General features: G+C 37.3%; 1 protein-coding gene across 7 annotated transcripts in view; it reads left to right on the forward strand.

The window, feature by feature from the left end:
- RPP30 (ribonuclease P/MRP subunit p30) overlaps positions 1–20,222 on the forward strand; it is a 44,321-nt gene that overhangs the window by 20,421 nt on the left and 3,678 nt on the right. The window contains exons 7-14 of one of the 7 annotated variants that reach the window (XR_008620001.2): positions 6,388–6,504; positions 7,064–7,093; positions 7,489–7,526; positions 7,922–8,001; positions 12,178–12,276; positions 13,856–13,949; positions 14,803–14,887; positions 19,893–20,158. Coding sequence is in view for 3 of the 7 variants with exons in the window: in XM_014346574.4 (XP_014202060.1) it covers positions 6,388–6,504; positions 7,064–7,093; positions 7,489–7,526; positions 7,922–8,001; positions 12,178–12,276; positions 12,614–12,655; positions 13,890–13,949; positions 14,803–14,873 (537 nt within the window). In the remaining 4 variants the exon portion in view is untranslated. Of the gene's footprint in view, positions 1–6,387; positions 6,505–7,063; positions 7,094–7,488; positions 7,527–7,921; positions 8,002–12,177; positions 12,384–12,613; positions 12,656–13,855; positions 13,950–14,802; positions 15,492–16,903; positions 18,569–19,892; positions 20,159–20,222 lie in introns of those variants that run through there. The other 6 variants (XR_008620003.2, XR_008620000.3, XM_014346574.4 and 3 more) reach the window with 6 other exon arrangements.

Consider the following 20,222-nt stretch of genomic DNA (forward strand, 5'->3'; position numbering starts at 1 on the left):
GCTTTGGTGAGAGCTTTTAATTGGGGTTCTTAGGAACTTGTATTGTTGTTTAAACCAGAGTGTGAGCTCCTAGAGAACACCAGCTGTGTCATGGTCCTTTTTTAAGTACTCCACTATCTTGCCTATAATGAGTCCTCCTTACAGTTTGTTGAGTCAATAAGTACATGTTGAACTTAGCATATCAGGGTACAGCATAGGGGACCTGGCCAAATTCTGCTCGTTGTTAGTCACCAGCTGGATGTCCACATTCAGCAGGAAGTATATGCCGTGAGGGAAGTGGGGCAGTGGGGCAACATGAGGAGGACAGTGGCACTCGAGACAGTTGACACCAGGACACCCCACCCCCTGATTCCATTGGGAAGTTCAGGGAAGCTCCTTTCGTTTGATGGGCATTTTTCGCTTAATTCCTACATTTTTCAATTTAAGAATTTTGAAAAGTAAAAAATTTTGTCAAGTGAGAGGGATATGCAGTTTAACATGGTGTCTGCTTTAAAAAAAATCTGGTGTGAACATTTTGCATATGTTGTTTAATAAAAACTAGATGATGGAGTGGAAAGAAAGGCTGCACAAGATTATTTTTAGTCTTCATCTAGTAGAAGAGTAGGCTGCACTGTGAATTGGTCAGGAAGCAGAAAAGTCCCTGTTAATTTATTCACCTATTTTTTATTAAAGAGAGAAAGTTGGAAACATACAGGTGTCCAGCTTGTTGTTCAGAGTAAATAATAGTTGTGGCATAGGTATGTATGTATTATTTGTAACATAATACCCAGTCTGGCTGTGGAGCTGTTTGGCTACATAAAGTATGGAAATGTATACATTGTGAGAGCACAGTCTTGGTCCTTGCATGTTCCCTTGTTTTTGGCCTTGAGAAGTTCATAGATTGGCTTTAAAAGGATCACTTTATAAGGATTACTTTTTTTTTTTTTTGAGACAGAGCCTGGCTCTGTCCACCCAGGCTGGAGTGCAGTGGTGTGATCTCGGCTCACTGCAGCCTCCGCCTCCTCAGTTCAAGCAATTCTCCTGTCTCAGCCTCCCAAGTAGCTGGGATTACAGACATCCGCCAGCACAGCTGGCTAATTTTTTTTTTATTTTTAATAGAGTTGGGGTTTCATCATGTTGGCCAGGCTGGTTTTGAACTCCTGACCTCAAGTGATCCACCCGCCTCGGCCAGGATACTTTAAATTAAGCACAGATCTTAATTTTGTCACGATTTGGGCCCTTTTCTTTGGTTGTGGTGAAAAGCAGTATTAAGAAAGGTAAATCATTCATCTTTTACCAATAGGCCAGATGCCATGTGAGAATCATCAGCTTGGAAGGTTGGGATTGTGAAGGAGAGCCCAGGAGCTCTATAGCATACCAAACACTCCATTTGTGTACTTTGCAGCTCTTTTCCCTTTTGTCATCTTCACTGCATGCTTAGGGCACCATAATGTCAATTATGCAATTTCCTCTAAAATCTCCCACAAACCTCTTCTGGAGTCTAAGTAACTTGTCATCGCATTTCTGTCATGTGATAGATGTGTTTCTAAAAAATTGGATTCCACTCCTTTTCTTGAATAATCACATGACTTCAGATTATTTAGCATTTTATGACATAAGCAGTTTGATACCTGCTTTGGCCCAGCAGCTTTGGGATGGGATAGATGTTAATTATCTCCATATGCAAGTAATACAGTAGAATCTTAGTTAGTTCATGGTTCACACAGTTAAATGACTCTCTCAAGGGGTTGACAAGGGATTTGTACTCAAGCTTTGATTCCAAATCTACTGTTATTTCCTACTGGGAAATGCTTTTTAAAGTTACTTTACAGCAGAACTCTTTGTTAAGCACAGAGTAATTTCATATTTTAAAACATGAGCTTTATGAATTCAGGTTGTGAGAAGAAGGATGTTCTTAAAGCAGCACGTATCTCTTTACTTTCCCTTTGATTTTTTTACAATGTTATTTCCATTTCAATGTTATTGTCACTTAATAATGACTTCAAGCTTATTGAGTTATTTTAAGGGATCTTATATGTTTTACACTCTCTCTGATGTTTTCCCCTCAGTCCTTCCTTTAACCCTAATCCATTTCTGTCTTCGTGGTCCGATTACTCCCCACTGAGAGATGTTTAGTAAGTAGTATCTAAACAGTGAGGTAGTTCCATGAATCATGCTATAAATACTTGATTTGGATGTGAGTGTTCTGTAAACTTTGTTTTATCACACATGAATCTAATGTGTTAAGTACTGTGTCCATTCAGTGCCAGCAAATTGTGCCAGTATTAAAAATTTCTGTGGAAAAAAAAAAATGCAAACAACACCAGAAACAAGGTTAAAAGACAGATGACAAACTGATGGAAAATTTTCACTCATGTCATAGACAAAATGCTTATTCCCTTAACACATAAAGACCAAAGAGTGCCTAGAAATTAATAAGTTAAAAAAAAAAGATGAACAATACCAAAAAATGGATTAAGAATATGAAAAAGGCATTTCACAGTAAAGTAAATGCAAACAGGCCTTAGACATATGAAAAGATGATTAAATTTATCATAGTAAGAGATTTCACATTAAAATCACCTGTGTGATTAGAGATACACTCTGTTGTAAGGCTTCAGGAAAGCAGACATTCTCGTATTTTGCTCATAACTGTGTAAATGGGAACAGTCCTTATGCAGAGAGTGGGTAATTTGGCAACAACTATTCAAATTACAAATACGTTTACTGATTGAAACAACAGTTTTAAACTGTATGATCTCACAGTTCTGAAGCCTGCAAGTCTGAAATCAAGGTGTCAGCATGGTCTTGTTCCCTCTGAAATCTACAGGACCGCCTTCCTTGCCTCTTCTTAGCTTTTGGTGATTTTCTGGCAATCTTTGGTAATCCTGGGCTTGCAGCTACATAACTCCAGTCTCTGCCTTTGTCTTCAGTGTGTTCTCCCTGTTTGTCTCTATGTCTTCACATGGCCATCATCTTATAAGACACCAGTCATATTGGATTGGGGGCCTACCCTATTCCAATCTGACTTCATCTTAACTAATTACATCTACAGTGACCCTATTTCCAAATATAAGATTACATTCCGAGGTACTGAGGTTTAGGGCTTCAGTGTATCTTTTGTGGATGAGGACACAATTCAACCCATTATGCCTAGCAATCCCACTTTAGTGTTATTCTACACATACACTGAAACCACCCAAAGGCTCTCAGTAGAGGTTTGGTTAAATACATGCTATACCTCTACAATATGATACTCTACAACTGTAAAACAGAGAAAGTTATGAGCTGACTTGGAAAAGCTTTCATGTCAGGACAGCAATGCAGCAGACTACCTTTTGGATAAGAAAGAAAAATAGTATCTCTTCGTATTTGCTTATAGTTGTATGAAGAAACTCTGGAAGAAGACACAAGAAATTAATAAAAGTGATTATTGGAGGAAGGGATAGGGCAGATAGGATTGGAGATGCAAGTAGTACTTTTTATTGTTTTCTTATGTTGCTTTGTGAGTCATGTGGACAAATTACCTGTCTTAAACACTGAAAGGGTTTCATTCATTTGAATTGAATAAAGAACTAATTTTTATGAAATTAACAGGGAATTAGTATATTGTCCCAGTAATCAGATCCTTACTTTCTTCTCGTCTTTCTCTAAGGCTTTGCTTAATACTTGGAATTTTAGTGCCAATGTATCTTGATTCAACTGTCACACACCTGTCCTTAGTAGCATCTTTATGAGTAGCATCTTTATGACCATTATTTTTCATTAGTAAAGAAATCTGATCATCCACCCATGCCAGAACCTTTGGTCAGACATGAGAACAAAAGCTAATCAGGCAGGCACTGTTAGGAAGAGGCTGTTAGGAACAATCATTTGATGAGCTTTAGGCAATTTGCATCAAAATGGTCTTACAGCAAGATCCCAGGTAATGAGTCTGTATTTTATCCATCTAAAAATTTAAAATAAGATGCTATAAAAGAAATATTCACAACCTTCAATAGCACATTATTTTTAATTTTTCTTTTTCAAGAATTCCTATAGCGGTTTTAAAGTGAACTTGATTAATGTACCAAGATGAAAATCAGAACTTTTTCCTTAAAAAATAATTATGCTGATAATATCCTTTTTTTCTCCCCTCCCCCCGCAAAAGTTGTTTTTATTTTGATTTGGTACCCACAAGGGTCTGGAAATTTAGATTCAGTCAATTAGGAATATTTCGAGATCTAAGCATCCAACTCTATATATCATTCACCTCTTTCATTTATTTCTCCTCTTCATCATCCTGTTGCCTTATATTATCTTTCCACAACTAGAAGGATAAGGAAAAGAAATACAGGTCAGCCTCTTCAGTTAATTAGTAGTTTTGGTAAAATATGTAGCCAAGGAGATGGCTGATAATATGGCTAAAAGGGATGTTTTTACTTATCTGTGGTTTTTGGTTAGCCAGGTGCATCGAGGTTCCTTTGATGATGGATCATCTATAATGAACAACGTTATCACAGGACATCTTCTCCATAAGCTGCTATTTATTCACTCAAAATATAAATATACACCTTTTATGTAAAAGGCAGTCTAGCTCTCAAGAAGTGTGCAAGCTTGGCAGAGAGAATGAGATACACGTTCAACTAGGACAGAAATACTATCTTAACAAATGTCATTCCCAGAAATAATCAACACAGGTGAAAGAATTAGAGATGGGGAAAAGTCAAAAAATGAGAGAGGGGAAGGTTGCAGTGTGGAAAATAGCATTTAAATTCTAACCAAACTAGAATCAGACATATAGGAAAATCTAAAATAAAATCTGGGAGCCTTGAAGCCAGAGGAAGAATTAAGGAAATCTGTGTTCGGGAGGGAAAAGCAGAAGGGGCCTTCAAGTACAACTGAATTAAATCAAGATGGACTGCCAGTTCTAGAAAAAGACAAGTTTCTCCATTCCCTGTAAATGCTCAGGAGTAAACCCCAGTAGTCACAGCTGGGCCAATCCCAACTCATACTCTGGGCAATCGAAACTCATTTGCCAAGCAGAGACTTGGACCATACTGCCTAGAACATGCCTACCGTTCTTTCTTTCTTCTTTTGAAAGAGTACTGCCACTCAAGTGACTTTTGCAATTGAGAGTCTGATTATCATCTCTATGCTGAAAATCCTTCAGATGTTTTCTCCATTAGGAATAATCCTCATCACCAGCTCTAAAGGCCTGCGCAGTTGGCCCTTCCCATCCTCTTTAGCCTGTCTTCCTCATTATTTTTCTCCAGCATTTGACCTTCCCTACATGCTGCCATGCTGCAACCTTGAAGACTTTTGCATGCTCTGACCTCCCTCTGAAAGTGCACCTTCCTCTACTATTTAACTGCTTAATTTCTTCCTCAACCCCAAACTTCTCCTTGATAGCACTTAACACAGTTGAAGTTTTGTATTTTTGTGTGGTTATTGATCATCTCCCCCACTAAAATGTAAGCTTTTAGAAGGGAGAAACCATCTCAGCTTTTGCACGTAGTGGGCTTAAAACATCTTTTGTGAATGGATGCAGACATTTAGGTGCTCATTAGGAAAGCTGAACAGTATGGTGGTTAATTTCAATCTCATTTCCACTCATCTACCTACCTGTGGATCCCTCTGTAGTAAGAGTACATTAAATAAAGAAGTTTCTGTTTCTCATGAAAAAAGCCAAGCTTGTATGGTGAGCTGGGCAAAATCTTCAAGGGCACTTCCATCTTTTTTGCTGTGCGGCTATAAGCCCAGTGAAAAATCAGGGGCATTATTACTAAAGAAAAAGGAGAGGACAGATATCTGGGCAATTTGCAGGCTTTGCAGTAATGCTTTATAAAGGTATTGTAGTAAGGATTAAATATTATATATAAGACTCTCTTAGCATATAGTCAGCACTCAATTAACTATGGCTGTTTTTCTCTCTTCAACATATAGGGAATAAATTACTTACCTGAAAGACCTTCCCGCCCTTGGTTCTTTGGGCTTTTTCCAGCTTTTCATTTCTTTGTCTCTTTGTGCATTCATAGGTCAGATTACTTGGTTTACTATGTTTGTACACAGTTTACTGTAAATGTAGGGAGTACATTTCTGTTTTCCTTTTGATAGTTCATGGAGTAGTAGCCCCTCTCTCACCCCATTGGGACTTTGTTCTTCTTAGCCTCTTCATAATTCCTGTTGATGTAAAGTCAGCTTCCCCACAGCCAAGTTAAACTCTTTTAATCAAGTAGAGCCACGGATTTATTTTCTTCTCCTTGTGGATGGTGCCATTCGAGTGTTAATCTGTCTTTCATAAAGCTGTACCTTGACATGTAAGGGGTCAGTAGTAGGGAGTGAGGAGGGATGTGAAGAGAGAATCAGTGAAAATGAAGTAGGCCAGTGCATGCTTATCTCTGACAGTTCTCTTTATTTCCTGTGAAGGCGATTGACCGAGGCCTGGCTTTTGAACTTGTCTATAGCCCTGCTATCAAAGACTCCACAATGAGAAGGTATACAATTTCCAATGCCCTCAATTTGATGCAAATCTGCAAAGGAAAGGTATGGTTCTATAATTTTAGGATGTTTTTCGCCTCTGGCAGTTTATTATTAGTAGTACACTGGAATTGTCAAACTGACTCCTTTTCCTTAAAGCAGAACGTTCTCATAGCATAGGAACAAATTCTCCCATTTCAGTGAGCTCTGCAAATTTTAAGGGAAAGAAAAATACCAAGGGAAGAATAATGTAAGGGAGAAAAAGATGTGTTGGAAGCCATATCTTTTGATAAAAATTTGCAATTTACATACTGTGAAAGAAAAGTCTAGAATAACAATGGTCCTCACTGAGTTGAATTAAGATATGTGACCTTTTCATCTTGTTTTTTAAGCTTAATTCATCTTTACTAAGATCTGTTAGGAAAACATTTTGTTTTTTATTACAGATTGCCTTTAGTTTGACATGAAGTCTTTCATTTTTTTCACCTTAATTATTTACCTTATCTTTAAAAGAAGTTGGTATTTGAGCCTTAAATGTTAAAATATGATTACTGGCTATTTATATTATGAAACTCCTTTTTTTGCATTTATCTAAGATTAATATTAGTCACTTTCTATTTTGTAGAATGTAATTATATCTAGTGCTGCAGAAAGGGTAAGTCTAGCATGAAGTACTTTGTTTTCATCTTTCAGGTTATAAAACTTTTCAGTTTCTAGGGGATAAATTAAAATAGTAAATGAATATTTGTTGCATTTTTTTTTATTTTAACTGCGTTTGCTCATTGTAATTGCTAAATAGTAAAATTTATCCCCACTTTCTTTAGGCTTCAACTTTTGTTTATATAATTAGTTTTTCTTTTATACTGTTACAAAATGCCTTTCAAGCTTCTCTTATATTTTCAAAAGCTATGAAACCCATCAAAATTATAAGGACTTAAATTTATGTAATTTTTTATTTTTGGATACTTAAATATTCTATTAATTTGCTATAAGTCATTGAAATGTTATAAATAATTTTCTCATATCTACTCTTTGTTCATTTTATTTCAGCCTTTAGAAATAAGAGGGCCATATGACGTGGCAAATCTGTATCCTTTTCTGAGTAAAAAGTTGTTGACATTGTCTTTCAGGAAATTTTGAATTTGAAGTCGTATTATAGTTGAACATGTATTTTTCTCAACCTTTTACTGTAAGTTTACCAATTAATAACTTCAAAAATAAATTATATAACATTATAGAGAGCTTTATGCTTCTGTTTTTTAATTAATCATGAGATAGAAAAGAGGGAATAAGGGACTTCATATGATAAAAGCTTAGAGTTAAATGAGTCTTTTCTCAGATGCATGTTCCAGTTAGACTAAGAACTGCTGTTGAATTAATTAGCCTCTCAAGATGACCAGGTTAGCTGGCACTTTCTGTTATGTTTGTGTTAGTCTCGTGTCCTTGGCTGACTCTGGGTTGAAATCTTTAATGCTCCCCCAAGAGGCTTGCTGTTTGGGCTCTCTGAAAGTGATGCCAAGGCTGCGGTGTCCACCAGCTGCCGAGCAGCGCTTCTCCATGGAGGTAAGCAAGTTCTTCCAGTACAAACTGAATGGTCATGTTAAAAGCAAGTCATTTTTACAGCCATACCTATATTTATTGCCCTACCCTACAGAGTTCCTTTGGGATCATCTTTTCTCAACCTGTTCTAAACACAGTCATCAATGTTTTCTCACCCTCACTTCAGGCTTTACTTTCTAAAGTTTGTAGAATGAATATAGTTTTCATTACAGAAATGAGTATTGAATAGTTCCTCCAGCTATACATGTGTGCTCCTGCCCACATTTTGATAGGCTTCTAATCTCCCTTCCTTCTTCTCCCTCACCAGAAGGCCATGCTTTCCCTGTTGAAAATCTCTGTTTTAGAGAACGGATATGTTAAAAATATATGTTAAACTATTTATTAGGAAAACAAAACCAGCAAATACATTTTTAAAAATCCAACTAACAAAACACAGACTGTAACTTTTACATTTATTATAACTCAGAATGTTTCTTTTCTCATGTTTGCTTACATGGTCAAGTTGTGTCCAGACTGTACCTTTTTTTTTTTTTTTCTTTTTCTAAATAGAGACAGAGTCTCACTATGTTGCCCAGGCTGGTCTTGAACTCCTGGGCTCAAGCAATCCTCCTACCTCAGCCTCCCAAAGTGCTAGGATTACAGACATGAGCCACCATGCCCGGCCAGATTGTACATTTTTTACTCACATTTTGTATATGTACCTTTTCACTGACTGAGTTTCCTGCTCATCAGATGTTAAAAATTGAAAGTATGCTGAAACTTTGGAAAATGAAAGTGAAATTTTATTAAAACAATTTAAGCTTTTGATCACTGTTTTGTCTTCGTTATCTTTATAATTCTTAGGACTAGTTGTAGTGGTTAAGAAGCAATTTCATTGATATCACCCAAGTGAATTTTAAACTTCAAAGTAGATTGCTACATATAGACTGAGTTATTTGTCATATGAATAGCTAGGTTATTGAGGGCTTGTGTGTTGGGCTTTATTGATCTGATTTCCACTTGAGAGAACTGCTTATGTATTGGCTTGCCGTAAATTAGATGATTTTGCTTTTAGTTTCAACATTTTTAGTTTGAGATTTTTGTATTATATAGCCTAGAACTCATCACATAAGCTTTGGGAGTGGTCAAATTAATGGAGATTTTGAATAATGATTTTCTTGAAATTAGGGAACAGTTGGTTCACACTTTGGTAGTTCTGTCATTATTTTGATCTATTTTAAATAAACATTCATCAGGATTTTGAGTAACAGTTGGGGTTCCAAAATGGACTAAACAAGAAACAGAAACTAAAATATAAATACATACATAATTTTATATATAGGAAAATAGGAAGTCCTGCATTTGACTTTAAGAACTCAGCTATTCAGCATATAACACATAATATGTAAAGTATTTTTTTTTAGAATTTCTTTTTGTGGGTACATAGTATGTGTATATAGTTATGGGGTATTGAGATATTTTGATATAGGCATGCAATGCATAATAATCACATCATGGAAAATGGGGTGTCCATCCCCTCAAGCATTTGTCTTGTGTTATAAACAATCCAGTTATGCTTTTTTAGTTATTTTTAAATATACAATTAAATTGTATTGACTATGGTCACCCTCTTGTGCTATCATATACTAGGCCTTGTTCATTCTATTTTTTTTGTACCCATTAACCATCTTCACCTCCCTCTCAGCCCCCCACTACCCTTCCCAGCCTCTGGTAACCATCCTGCTACTTTCTGTCTCCAGGAGTTCAGTTGCTTTGATTTTTAGATCCCACGAACGAGTGAGAACATGTGATGTTTGTCTTTCTATGTCTAAAATCAGGCTTTTATAGAAGCTAAACTTAAAGAAGAATTGTGAACTTCGGGTGGCATTACCATTCACCCCAGTGTACCCAGGACAGTTCTAGTTTATGCCTGCTGTTTCTGTGACCTTATTAGCACTTCTATTCCCTGAAGAGTGTCCTAAACTAGATGATAAAATATGGTTACCCTGGTTTTCGTTGCCATTGGGATCAGTATGAGACGGTAGTATGATGTGTTCTTAAGATTGCTAATTCAGCCTAGGTAATATTAGAAGAAATAAAGGATTCTGAGGCAAGGAAATTCAAAGCCTCGTTATTATACTCTCATTGATGAAATCTCAGCCAGCATCTGTATCATTCTGAGTGCCACATTTAAGAAGGACAGCAGTGCACTGAAACACTATTGGAAAATGTCTGCTCAGTCCTTGAAGGGTCTGGAAGCCTCATGATGAGAGGAATCACGAGGGTGGTGCAGACATGGATACCTGGCAAGCAGAAGACTTGGGACACATGGTAGTTAGCTTTCAACTTGGAAGGCTTGCCACAGGAAATCAGAATTAGGTTCTTTGGGGGTCCAGAAATCCAGAAACCAATGAATAGCAATTCTGAGGAGGTTGTGGGGAAAGGACAGAGGAAAGAGGCCCAAGGTCAGGGTCTTTGGCCTGTGATTGATAAAGTTCATGCCCTCAATCAGCCCCTGGACCAAAATGAACCTGTTGGGGACACCTGCCTTAGCCCCTTGTGAGCAAAATTATTCACTTGTAAATAATCCTTTAGATTTTCCTTGGCAAGATGATTAAAGGAAATACTATATGTGAAAACATTTTATAAACTAAAGCATACACAAATGTAATGTCTTGCTGCTACCAAGAAATGCGTTTATTTTTAAAAGACACTAAAGAAATTAATGCATTTTGTTAAAAAGTGCTGATTTTCATAATGTTTATATTTCAGTTGATTTTTAGACTATGGGTACAGAATCAGTGATATAAATTAATAGCTATAAGTGTGACGTTTTTCATTTGGTGAAATGGAAATCATTGACAGTTTTTATTTTGAGGTTCTTATTATGTTGGCATTTTAATGACCTTGAGAGCAGTTTTATCCCTTTTACAAATAAAAGTGTTTTAAAATAATTGGCAGAGTAGATTTACTAAGTTAATCTTGATAAATGGGAAAATAATGCTTAACACTTTATGGTTGACTTTACGTTTATTACTTGAAATAAGGAATAATTCATAGCTAAATTTCTGTTCAAGTTCTTTTGATTCTGCCACCTTTGTAGCTAATGGGTATCTCTCTCTTTCTTCATAATCCCTTTCCATTTCTAAGGACAGAGTTTGGGTCTGTTTTCATGACACTATGGCCTTTCATAAGTTACCCCTCCAAACTCTATTTTCTCCTAATTTTCTTGTATTCCTACTTCACATCAGCCATATTGTCCCCTAAACTATTTTACCTAGGTTCTTCTTACCTTTCTCTCCATGCCTTTGTAAAGGAATAATTCTTTTTCTTACTCCGTTTACCCTATTCCGAGTAGTGTCACCTTTATATAATACCTCATTGCTTTAACCAGGCAGTTAATTCTTGTGGATGCCTCCATTCCTATTATATTTGCTCTTATTGTGCTTCTCGCATGCATGTAGTATAGGGAAAAGCACTGTCTGTTAGGAATCTTAATACCCTCTGTATATGGACACAGTGCCTAGCCTATTAGTAGGTTTCTAGGAGAAATTGGTTAAATTTAAGTTGAACTCTGCTGCCAACCTAATCTAAGCATTTAATAATTTCTATTTATTCTTTGTTCATTGTCACCAGTTAAAGAGATCAATAAATTTATGAGTGATTTTATTCATTAACTCAACTAGTATTTATTGAACACATTTTGCATAACCAGGCCATTGTTGAGTGTTGGCAATATAATGCAATTGATTCTTCAGAGGTGCCTTGATGTTCTAATAAGAGAGATAGGGTACATGCTGTAAAATGAGGCAAGCATGTGCTCCACATGGGAGCCATACACTTGATTGCTGTGTTTGCTCTCTTGATTTGTCTGTCTACCATATATAAAGTGTCTGCTACATCAATGTCTGTGACTGGGTTCTGGCTACATAAGATGCCATGGACAGACCATTAGAGATAACACTGTCCCGCAGTTTTACCCATGAGGTAATCTTTAGGAATGAATTAGATGTTAATAATATACTGATATTTGTGTCTGTTGGGAAAAAAAGATAATGACGGTAAATGGCACTAGCACCCATAGCAGTTCATTATGGCTTATCATTTGCTATTGCTGTAAGCCAAAGTAATATGTTAAACCACCTCATTTTAAATTATGTCTTAACTTCAAGCACAATGGTTTCCCTGTTTGTTTTACAGAAACTAGAAAAACTGCTTTTGGAATTATCTCTACAGTGAAGAAACCTCGGCCATCAGAAGGAGATGAAGATTGTCTTCCAGCTTCCAAGAAAGCCAAGTGTGAGGGCTGAAAAGAATGCCCCAGTCTCTGTCAGCACTCCCTTCTTCCCTTTTATAGTTCATCAGCCACAACAAAAATAAAACCTTTGTGGGATTTACTGTTTTCATTTGGAGCTAGAAATCAATAGTCTATAAAAACAGTTTTACTTGCAACCCATTAAAACAACAAACGAAACCTAGTGAAGCATCTTTTTAAAAGGCTGCCAGCTTAATGAATTTAGATGTACTTTAAGAGAGAAAGACTGGTTATTTCTCCTTTGTGTAAGTGATAAATAACAGCAAATATACTTGAATAAAATGTTTCAGGTATTTTTGTTTCATTTTGTTTTTGAGATAGGGTCTTGCTTTGTTGCTCAGGCTGGAGTACAGTGGCATAATCACAGCTCACTGCAACCTCAATCCTGGGCTCAAGTGATCCTCCTGCTTCAGCCTCTCAAGCAGCAGGAACTACAGGTGTGCACGACCACACCTGGCTATGTTTTTGTTTTTGTTTTTTTCCCTTGTAGAGACATGGTCTCACTATGTTGCTGAGGCTGGTCTCAAACTCCTAGGATCAAGCCATCCTCCCGCTTTGGCCTCCTAAAGTGCTGGGATTACATGAGCCACCACATGCAGCCGGATGTTTGAATATTTTAAGAGCTTCTTTCGAAAGTTTCTTGTTCATACTCAAATAGTAGTTATTTTGAAGATATTCAAACTTACATTGAAGAAGTGACTTTAGTTCATCTTGTTTTAAGCTTCTTTCATGTATTCGTCAAATCAGCATTTTTTCCTAAGAAATTGCTATAGAATTTGTGGAAGGAGAGAGGATACACATGTAAAATTACATCTGGTCTCTTCCTTCACTGCTTCATACCTACGTAAGGTCTTTGAAATAGGATTCCTTACTTTTAGTTAGAAACCCCTAAAACCCTAATATTGATTTTCCTGATAGCTGTATTAAAAATAGCAAAGCATCGGACTGAACCAACTTTGGAAATAATTTATTTTTATAATGGGATCATGTTAAGTAGAAGTAGGTTTTTATGCAAATACGTGCATTTATGCAATATTAATGTAAGGGCTCTAAAACACAATGGAGTAGAGCCAGAGGTATAACTGAATAAGGAATTTTTTTAAGCAAGAGAAAGACAACTGTTCTGCGGGTTGGAGAAAATACAATTTTTTTTTTTTTTTGAGACAAGAGTCTCGCTCTGTCCCCCAGGCTGGAGTGCAGTGGTGCAATCTCTGCTCACTGCAAGCTCCACCTCCTGGGTTCATGCCATTCTCCTGCCTCAGCCTCCTGAGTAGCTGGGACTACAGGCGCTCGCCATGTATTTAGTAGAGACGGGGTTTCACCGTGTTAGCCAGGATGGTCTCGATCTCCTGACCTCATATTCCTCCCGCCTCGGCCTCCCAAAGTGCTGGGATTACAGGCGTGAGCCACTGCGCCCGGCCCGAGAAAATACAATTTTAAAAAGAGAAAGCTTTATAACCTCACCAATACAAATGTTTAAATAAAATATTGATTAAAAAAACATTAAAAGTGCATCATGACCAGGTGAAATTTATTCTTTTTTTCTTCTTCTTTTTGAGACAGGGTCTCACTCTGTCACCCAGGCTGGAGTGCAGTGTCGGCTCACTGCAACCTTTGCCTCTTGGGCTCAAGCCATCCTCCCACCTCAGCCTCCCAAGTAAGTGGGACCAGAAGCATGCACCACCACATCCCAGCTAATTTTTGTATTTTTTTGTAGAGATGGGGTTTTGCCATGTCCAGGCTAGTCTCAAACTCCTGGCAGATTCAAGCAGTCTGTCCACCTCAGCATCCCAAAGTGCTGGGATTACAGGCACAGGCATGAGCTACCATACCCGGCCTTCCAGTTCTTTTTAATGCAGTATCCTTTATCATATTCATAGGTCAAAAGAGAAAAATCAGAATATTTTTAATAGATGCCAGAAAGACATTTAATAAAGTTAAATCCACTCCTGATTTTTAAAATGACAACAATAAAAACCCATGGCAAAATTAAAGTAGAAGAATATTGTATGCATACATATATATGTTCGTATGTGTCTGTTTTTTGTGTATATTAAATGTGATGGCTCCAAAAGCATTTTTGACTACCGCTTGGCCAATTTGATGGATTAACCTACCCATTCCTTCTGTAAAACTGAGGCCGGTGCTGCTGAGGCCACACACCAAAAGTCTGCCACTTTGCTTTTTTTGTGTGCCAGTTTGCTTTTTTCCTTCACCCTGCTTAAGTTCACCAAAAGTCAGCTGTGTTTATTCACAAATCTGTTTAAGGCAGCTGTGTTTAGCATTGTATGTAAATTATTTTTTTAAATATGAAAATTGATGAGCTATTGGGGGCAAATGAAGAATTCCCGGGAAAACTAAGTCAACACTTTGGAAAGGTTTGGAAAAGAGTCATTACAAAGAACTGCTGTCAAATTAGGTGTGAGAAGGATAACAAATTTGGGGGTGATCAGTAAAAACTCTGCACTTGGATTGCTTCACTAATGTCAAGTTCCTTTTCTGCTTTAAAGGAACTAGAATTCAACAAAGACAACTTTTGATCTCTCATCAGAGAGATCATACTCCCAAGAACAGGCTTTGACCCTTCTTTAAAAGGTTGGTACCCAAGTATACATTTATCTGTTTTAAGCTCAAAATGCTTAACAGGATGTATGTTCAATTTTTTGCGATGTCCCACCTTAATTTATGAATTAGTGATGTACCAGTTACAGTTGCACCAGATACAGTAAGATTTTCATGTTATAGAAAGGAGGTAAAATTATTTGCAGATACGACTGTCTTGGAAAACTCGTGAAATAAACGGGAAAAAAGTAGAAATACAGGTACCTTTCAGCTTACGTCCATTTACTACACATTTGTGTAGTATGTGTTTGCAGTTGTGCCTGCTTTCTATTCATACATGTTTATGCCATTGTTCATGATAGTAGGGCATGATGGCTGATCACCAGTGAATAGCAGAGGCAAGTTTCCTTCTAATATTTACTTTCGTTAGAATGAACCACTAATTTAATTGCCACAAGATGCCAATACCTCTGCCAAACCAAGATGAAGTTTGGCAGAGTGGCCAATTGTATAAATATACAAAAACCAGTTTTGATTAATAACCTGTTAAATAATTTTAAAAGATGACACTATTCACAAAGACATAAATTACCAAGAAATGTGTAGGGCCTCTATAAAGAAAACTTAATGAAAGTAATAAGAGAATAAAGGGAAAATAAAGACTAGAATACATGGAGAGAGACATTCTGTTTTCTTGAATAAGACAAATTGTAAATCAAATTCTCCCCCAAATTACGCATTTAGCGAAATTTAAAATCAAAATGCCTATAAGTATTTTTTGTTTTCTTGTTTATGTATTTGGTCTTTGGACTTGGTATTCTGAAAGAGTAAATATGAGAATTGGAAATTTCAGGAAAAAACCTAATGGGAGGGACTTACAATGCTGAATGTTACAGAGTATAACAAAACTCTAGTACTGTAATTAAAACTAATTGGTGCAGAAATTCAAAACAGTGAAAAGAGCAGGAAGTCCAAGATCATACTTTAGCTATAAGAAGAAATGATGGATTGATTGTTCAGTAAGTGATACTGAAATAATTGGTTATCTATTTGGGAGAGGCAGTACAGCATACCAGTTAAGTGCATAGGGGAAAGAAAAACTAAATGCATTTAAAGCCCTACTTGCTAGTACTCATTAGCTATGACCTTGGGCAAATTATGTAACCTCTCTGTGCCTCACTTCATCTGTTCTCCCTACCTGTCACATTATTGCAAGGATTAAGTAGGTTAGTATTTGTGGAAGGCTTACTTTGAACAGGGCCTGTCATATAAAATGTACCAACTACGGCCGGGTGCCATGGCTTACACTTGTAATCCCAGCCCTTCGGGAGGCCAAGGAGGGCAGATAACTTGAGGTCAGGAGTTCAAGACCAGCCTGGCCAACATGGCAAAACCCCGTCTCTACTAAAAATACAAAATCAGCCAGGCATGGTGGCCCATGCCTGTAATCCCTGCTACTCGGGAGGCTGAGGCAGGAAAATTGCTTGAACCCGGGAGGTAGAGGTTGCACTGAGCTGAGATCGCACCACTGCATTCCAGTCTGGGCGACAGAATGAGACTCTGTCTAAAAAAAAGAAAGTACCAACTATTTTATTATTTATTACTTCATTATGTTAATTTAAATATTGAAGTGTCAGCTATCATTTAGGAAAAAACTAAGTCAAATCTCTATCTCACACCCAATACACACCCATAGTAAATCCAGGTAGATTAAAGATTTAAATTTTTTTAAAAACTTGTAAAATACTAGAGGAAAATGTAAGTTAATTAAAAAAATAATCTTGGATTGCAATAGACCTGCCAAGCATGGTCATCAAAGCCAGAAAACAAAGTTTGATTGATTTGTCTCTACGTAACAACAAGTAGGAAAGTACATTTACAATGCATATTCCAGGAAGGTTTCATATGCTTAGCTTTTAAGAATTTTTTTTTTTTAAATACCCAACATGACATGCTGTTGGCATCCACAGAGATCCCCATTCCCAGGGTGGTGTACCTATATTGCCAGTGCTTCAGATGTTGGGTACTAATGACTTCACCCTTTTCCAGAGGATTGTCCTGGGCTGATGAGAGTCACTTTACCTGAAGATACCTGGGAAGTTTTGTCTCCTCTGAGGTTGGCCCATGGCCAGTGACTGATGCAGGACATTACAGCCTGGCCCACTGGCCTCGGTGGTACAATTTATGCTCCTGAGCACCCCATGGGATTACGCTGTGTGTGGATTTCTCCTGAAACCACATATTTGCCTCTTCTGCCCTGTTCTGTTTTTTCTCATTCCCTTATAGAGGACTCTCAGTAAGTCACTTACACAAGAATCCTAATTTGAAATGCTGCTTCCAGGAGACCTGACTTAGAAAATTGGACAAATAAAGTTGATTTTTTTAAATGTCCAGTAACATGAAGATGCTGAACTTTCCTAGTCATTTAGGGGGAAATCACCACAAATATATCTGGCTGATCAGGTTGAAAGTTAAAAGAAAAAAAGATTTATAAAGTGGGTATTTTCAAGTTGGTGTGGAGGGAGATACAATTTGATGCAAGTCTTATACTTTTGATGTCAATTTATTCTTCAGAAATAACTGGTTAATTATAAAGGGTGGATGGATAAGGATATTCACTGCAACAATGTCTTAAATGTGAAAATGGAAACAACCTAAATACCCAATAATAACAGGATTAAATAATTCATTGTACATTAAAATAAAAGAATACTGTCTATAAAGATGTCTAGAATAAGTTGTTCAGTTGAAGTTGTAAAGCTAAATACACAATACCCATAATGTGCACAGAAATAATCAGAATGTCATGAAACCAGGATTATTGGTGATGTGTTGCTTCCTTTGTTACTCATTTCTGTATTGGCATAATGAGTACTGGGTGTTCAAGAGGAGGGGGAAGGAAGTATGACAGATGTTATGGGGAAAAAGCAAAGTACAACAGGAAGACACCTTGGGGGAACTAATAGAATCTAAGGACTCAAGGATGGCTTCCTGGAGGAAATACAGCTAGACCAAAGGGGAGGAATGAGAAGTGATGTGATGGCATGGAGTGGGCTGTAGTGGGAAGAAGAGTCTTCCAGGGAGCTGGCACAGTATGTGAAAACAGTAAAGCAAGTGCCTGGATTTTTTAAGGAACTGAAAATTTAGTTGAGTTGAAATTTAGAGTTTGGCTAGGAAGGTTATGAGAGATAAGAATAAAGAGTTAACAGCAGCCAGATTTTAAGGATTTTATAAGACATTTTTAGGAGTTTTTATTTCATCCTGAGAGAAATGTGAAGCCATCGAAGGGTTGAAAGAGGAGAGTGAATTGATAAGCATTGCATTTTAGAAAAATCCCTCTATCTGCAACTTGAAAAACATTCTGGAGGTAAGCAAGCCTGGAGGCCAGGAGCCTAGGAGGGCTATTTGATCCAGATGAGAAGTAATGGTGACCTGAACTAGGGCAGAGGCACCTAGGATTGGAAAACATGGACAGATCACAGCACTACTTATGTAGTATACTTGGTAAGACCTGGTGGTTGTTTAAAAGAGAAGGATGAGGGAAAGAAGGTCAAAAACAACTTCTAGGACTCTCCATTGGCCAGTGTGGTGTGCCCTTCACTGAAGAGCAAACACAAAATGAAAGATTGTGGGCAAAGAGTTGAGTCAGTGAGAAGGCAAGGAGAGAACTTTATAAAAAAAAATGACTATGTGATTAAAAACTTAAAAATTTCCCCCAACGTGTTTATCTTTTCCATTAGCAGAAATAATTAAGAGTTGTCTTAATTCTAATGGGATTTATTCCATATTGTCTCTCATGCCCTCTACCTAGTTATTAGTGCAAATATTTATATGTGGCAACATAAAACTTTTTAACTCTTTATTCTCTTCTCTCGTGTACCCTCCCAGCTCTTTAGGGGAGGTGGATTTGAGGCAGATACCATAAAGAAAAGTTGGTCACATGGTGGTAACATGTTGAAGTTATGCCACATGAGACATCAGCACTGGGAAGAGAAATGTCTGTGTTGTAGATGTTTCACTTGGAAGAAATTGAAGGACTCTGAGCCTTAAAAGTCTGACAAACTTAAGCCAGGACCCCTGTGGGGAAGGTAGAGGGGCCAACAAACAAAATTGGGAGTCAGAGAGATAACAATGAAATCCCCAATGCCTGTGGGAGGTGGACTCCATGGATTAGTACTAGATAGAAAAGGTACAAAAATATTTCAAACCATTCTCACAACTCTATATGTGTCTATGACCAGATAACTGGAAGACCTTCTGGTTATGGACTATGCGTATACACTCTCCCAGATAGTTAGAGGCATATCTAAGAGGTTAACATATATGATCTTATCCAAAATGGGTCTCTTGGTGCTAGTGTTTCACATCAGACTTCACTGGCTTTCATGTATTTCCACAAGTGCCAAACATTTCTCATATCCTTGCTGTATTCCATAGAGCAGTGTTCCTGCTACCTGGAACACTTGATTCTTGAATAACTCCTGTTTACCTTTCAGACAAACCCTAAAGGTTACCACCTCAAAGAAGTCTTTATAGAAGCCTCATCATCTTAGACACTCTGTATTGTTTCCTTCATCGTATTTTCAACAGACAGATACTGTGCACTTACTGCCTCACTTAACGACAGGGATACGTTCTGAAAGGTGCATCATTAGGCGGTTTTGTTGTGTGAACATCACAGAGTGTTACTTACACAAACCTAAATGATACAGCCTACTAAACACCTAGGCTATATGAGCAATACAGCCTATTGCTCTTAGGCTTCACACTTGTACGACATGTCACTGTACTGAATACTGTAGGCAACTATAACACAATGGTAAGTATATTGTGTATCTAAACAAACATAGAAAAGTAATGCACTGTACTATGATGTTACAACAGCTAGGATGTTGCTATCAATAGAAATTTTTCAGCTTCATTTTATTTTTATGGGACCACCTTTGTATATGTGGTTCATTGTTGGCCAAAACACCATTCTGTGGCACATGACTATGTATTTATTCCTCATTATTCCTTTAATATTCATCTCTTCCAGGAGGGCATGTCATGGACAATCTCTTTTTCTTACCACAGGTCTTAGGACCTGGCCTAGCACCTGGCCAAGAACTACTGGCATACCTCCTTTTATTGTGCTTCAATTTATTGTGCTTTGCAAATACTGAATTTTTTACAAGTTGAAGATGTGGCACCTCTGTAAACAGCAAGTCTATTGGTGCCATTTTTTCAACATCATGTGCCTGTTTCCTGTCTCTCTCCTGTCACATTTTGGTAATTTTCACAATATTAAAAACTTTTTCATTATTATTATATGTGTTTTGTTGGTTAGTGTTCTTTGATTTTACTATTATAACTGTTTTAGGTAGCC

Source organism: Pan paniscus, chromosome 8 (genome assembly GCF_029289425.2).
Source record: "Pan paniscus chromosome 8, NHGRI_mPanPan1-v2.0_pri, whole genome shotgun sequence".
NCBI lineage: Eukaryota > Metazoa > Chordata > Mammalia > Primates > Hominidae > Pan > Pan paniscus.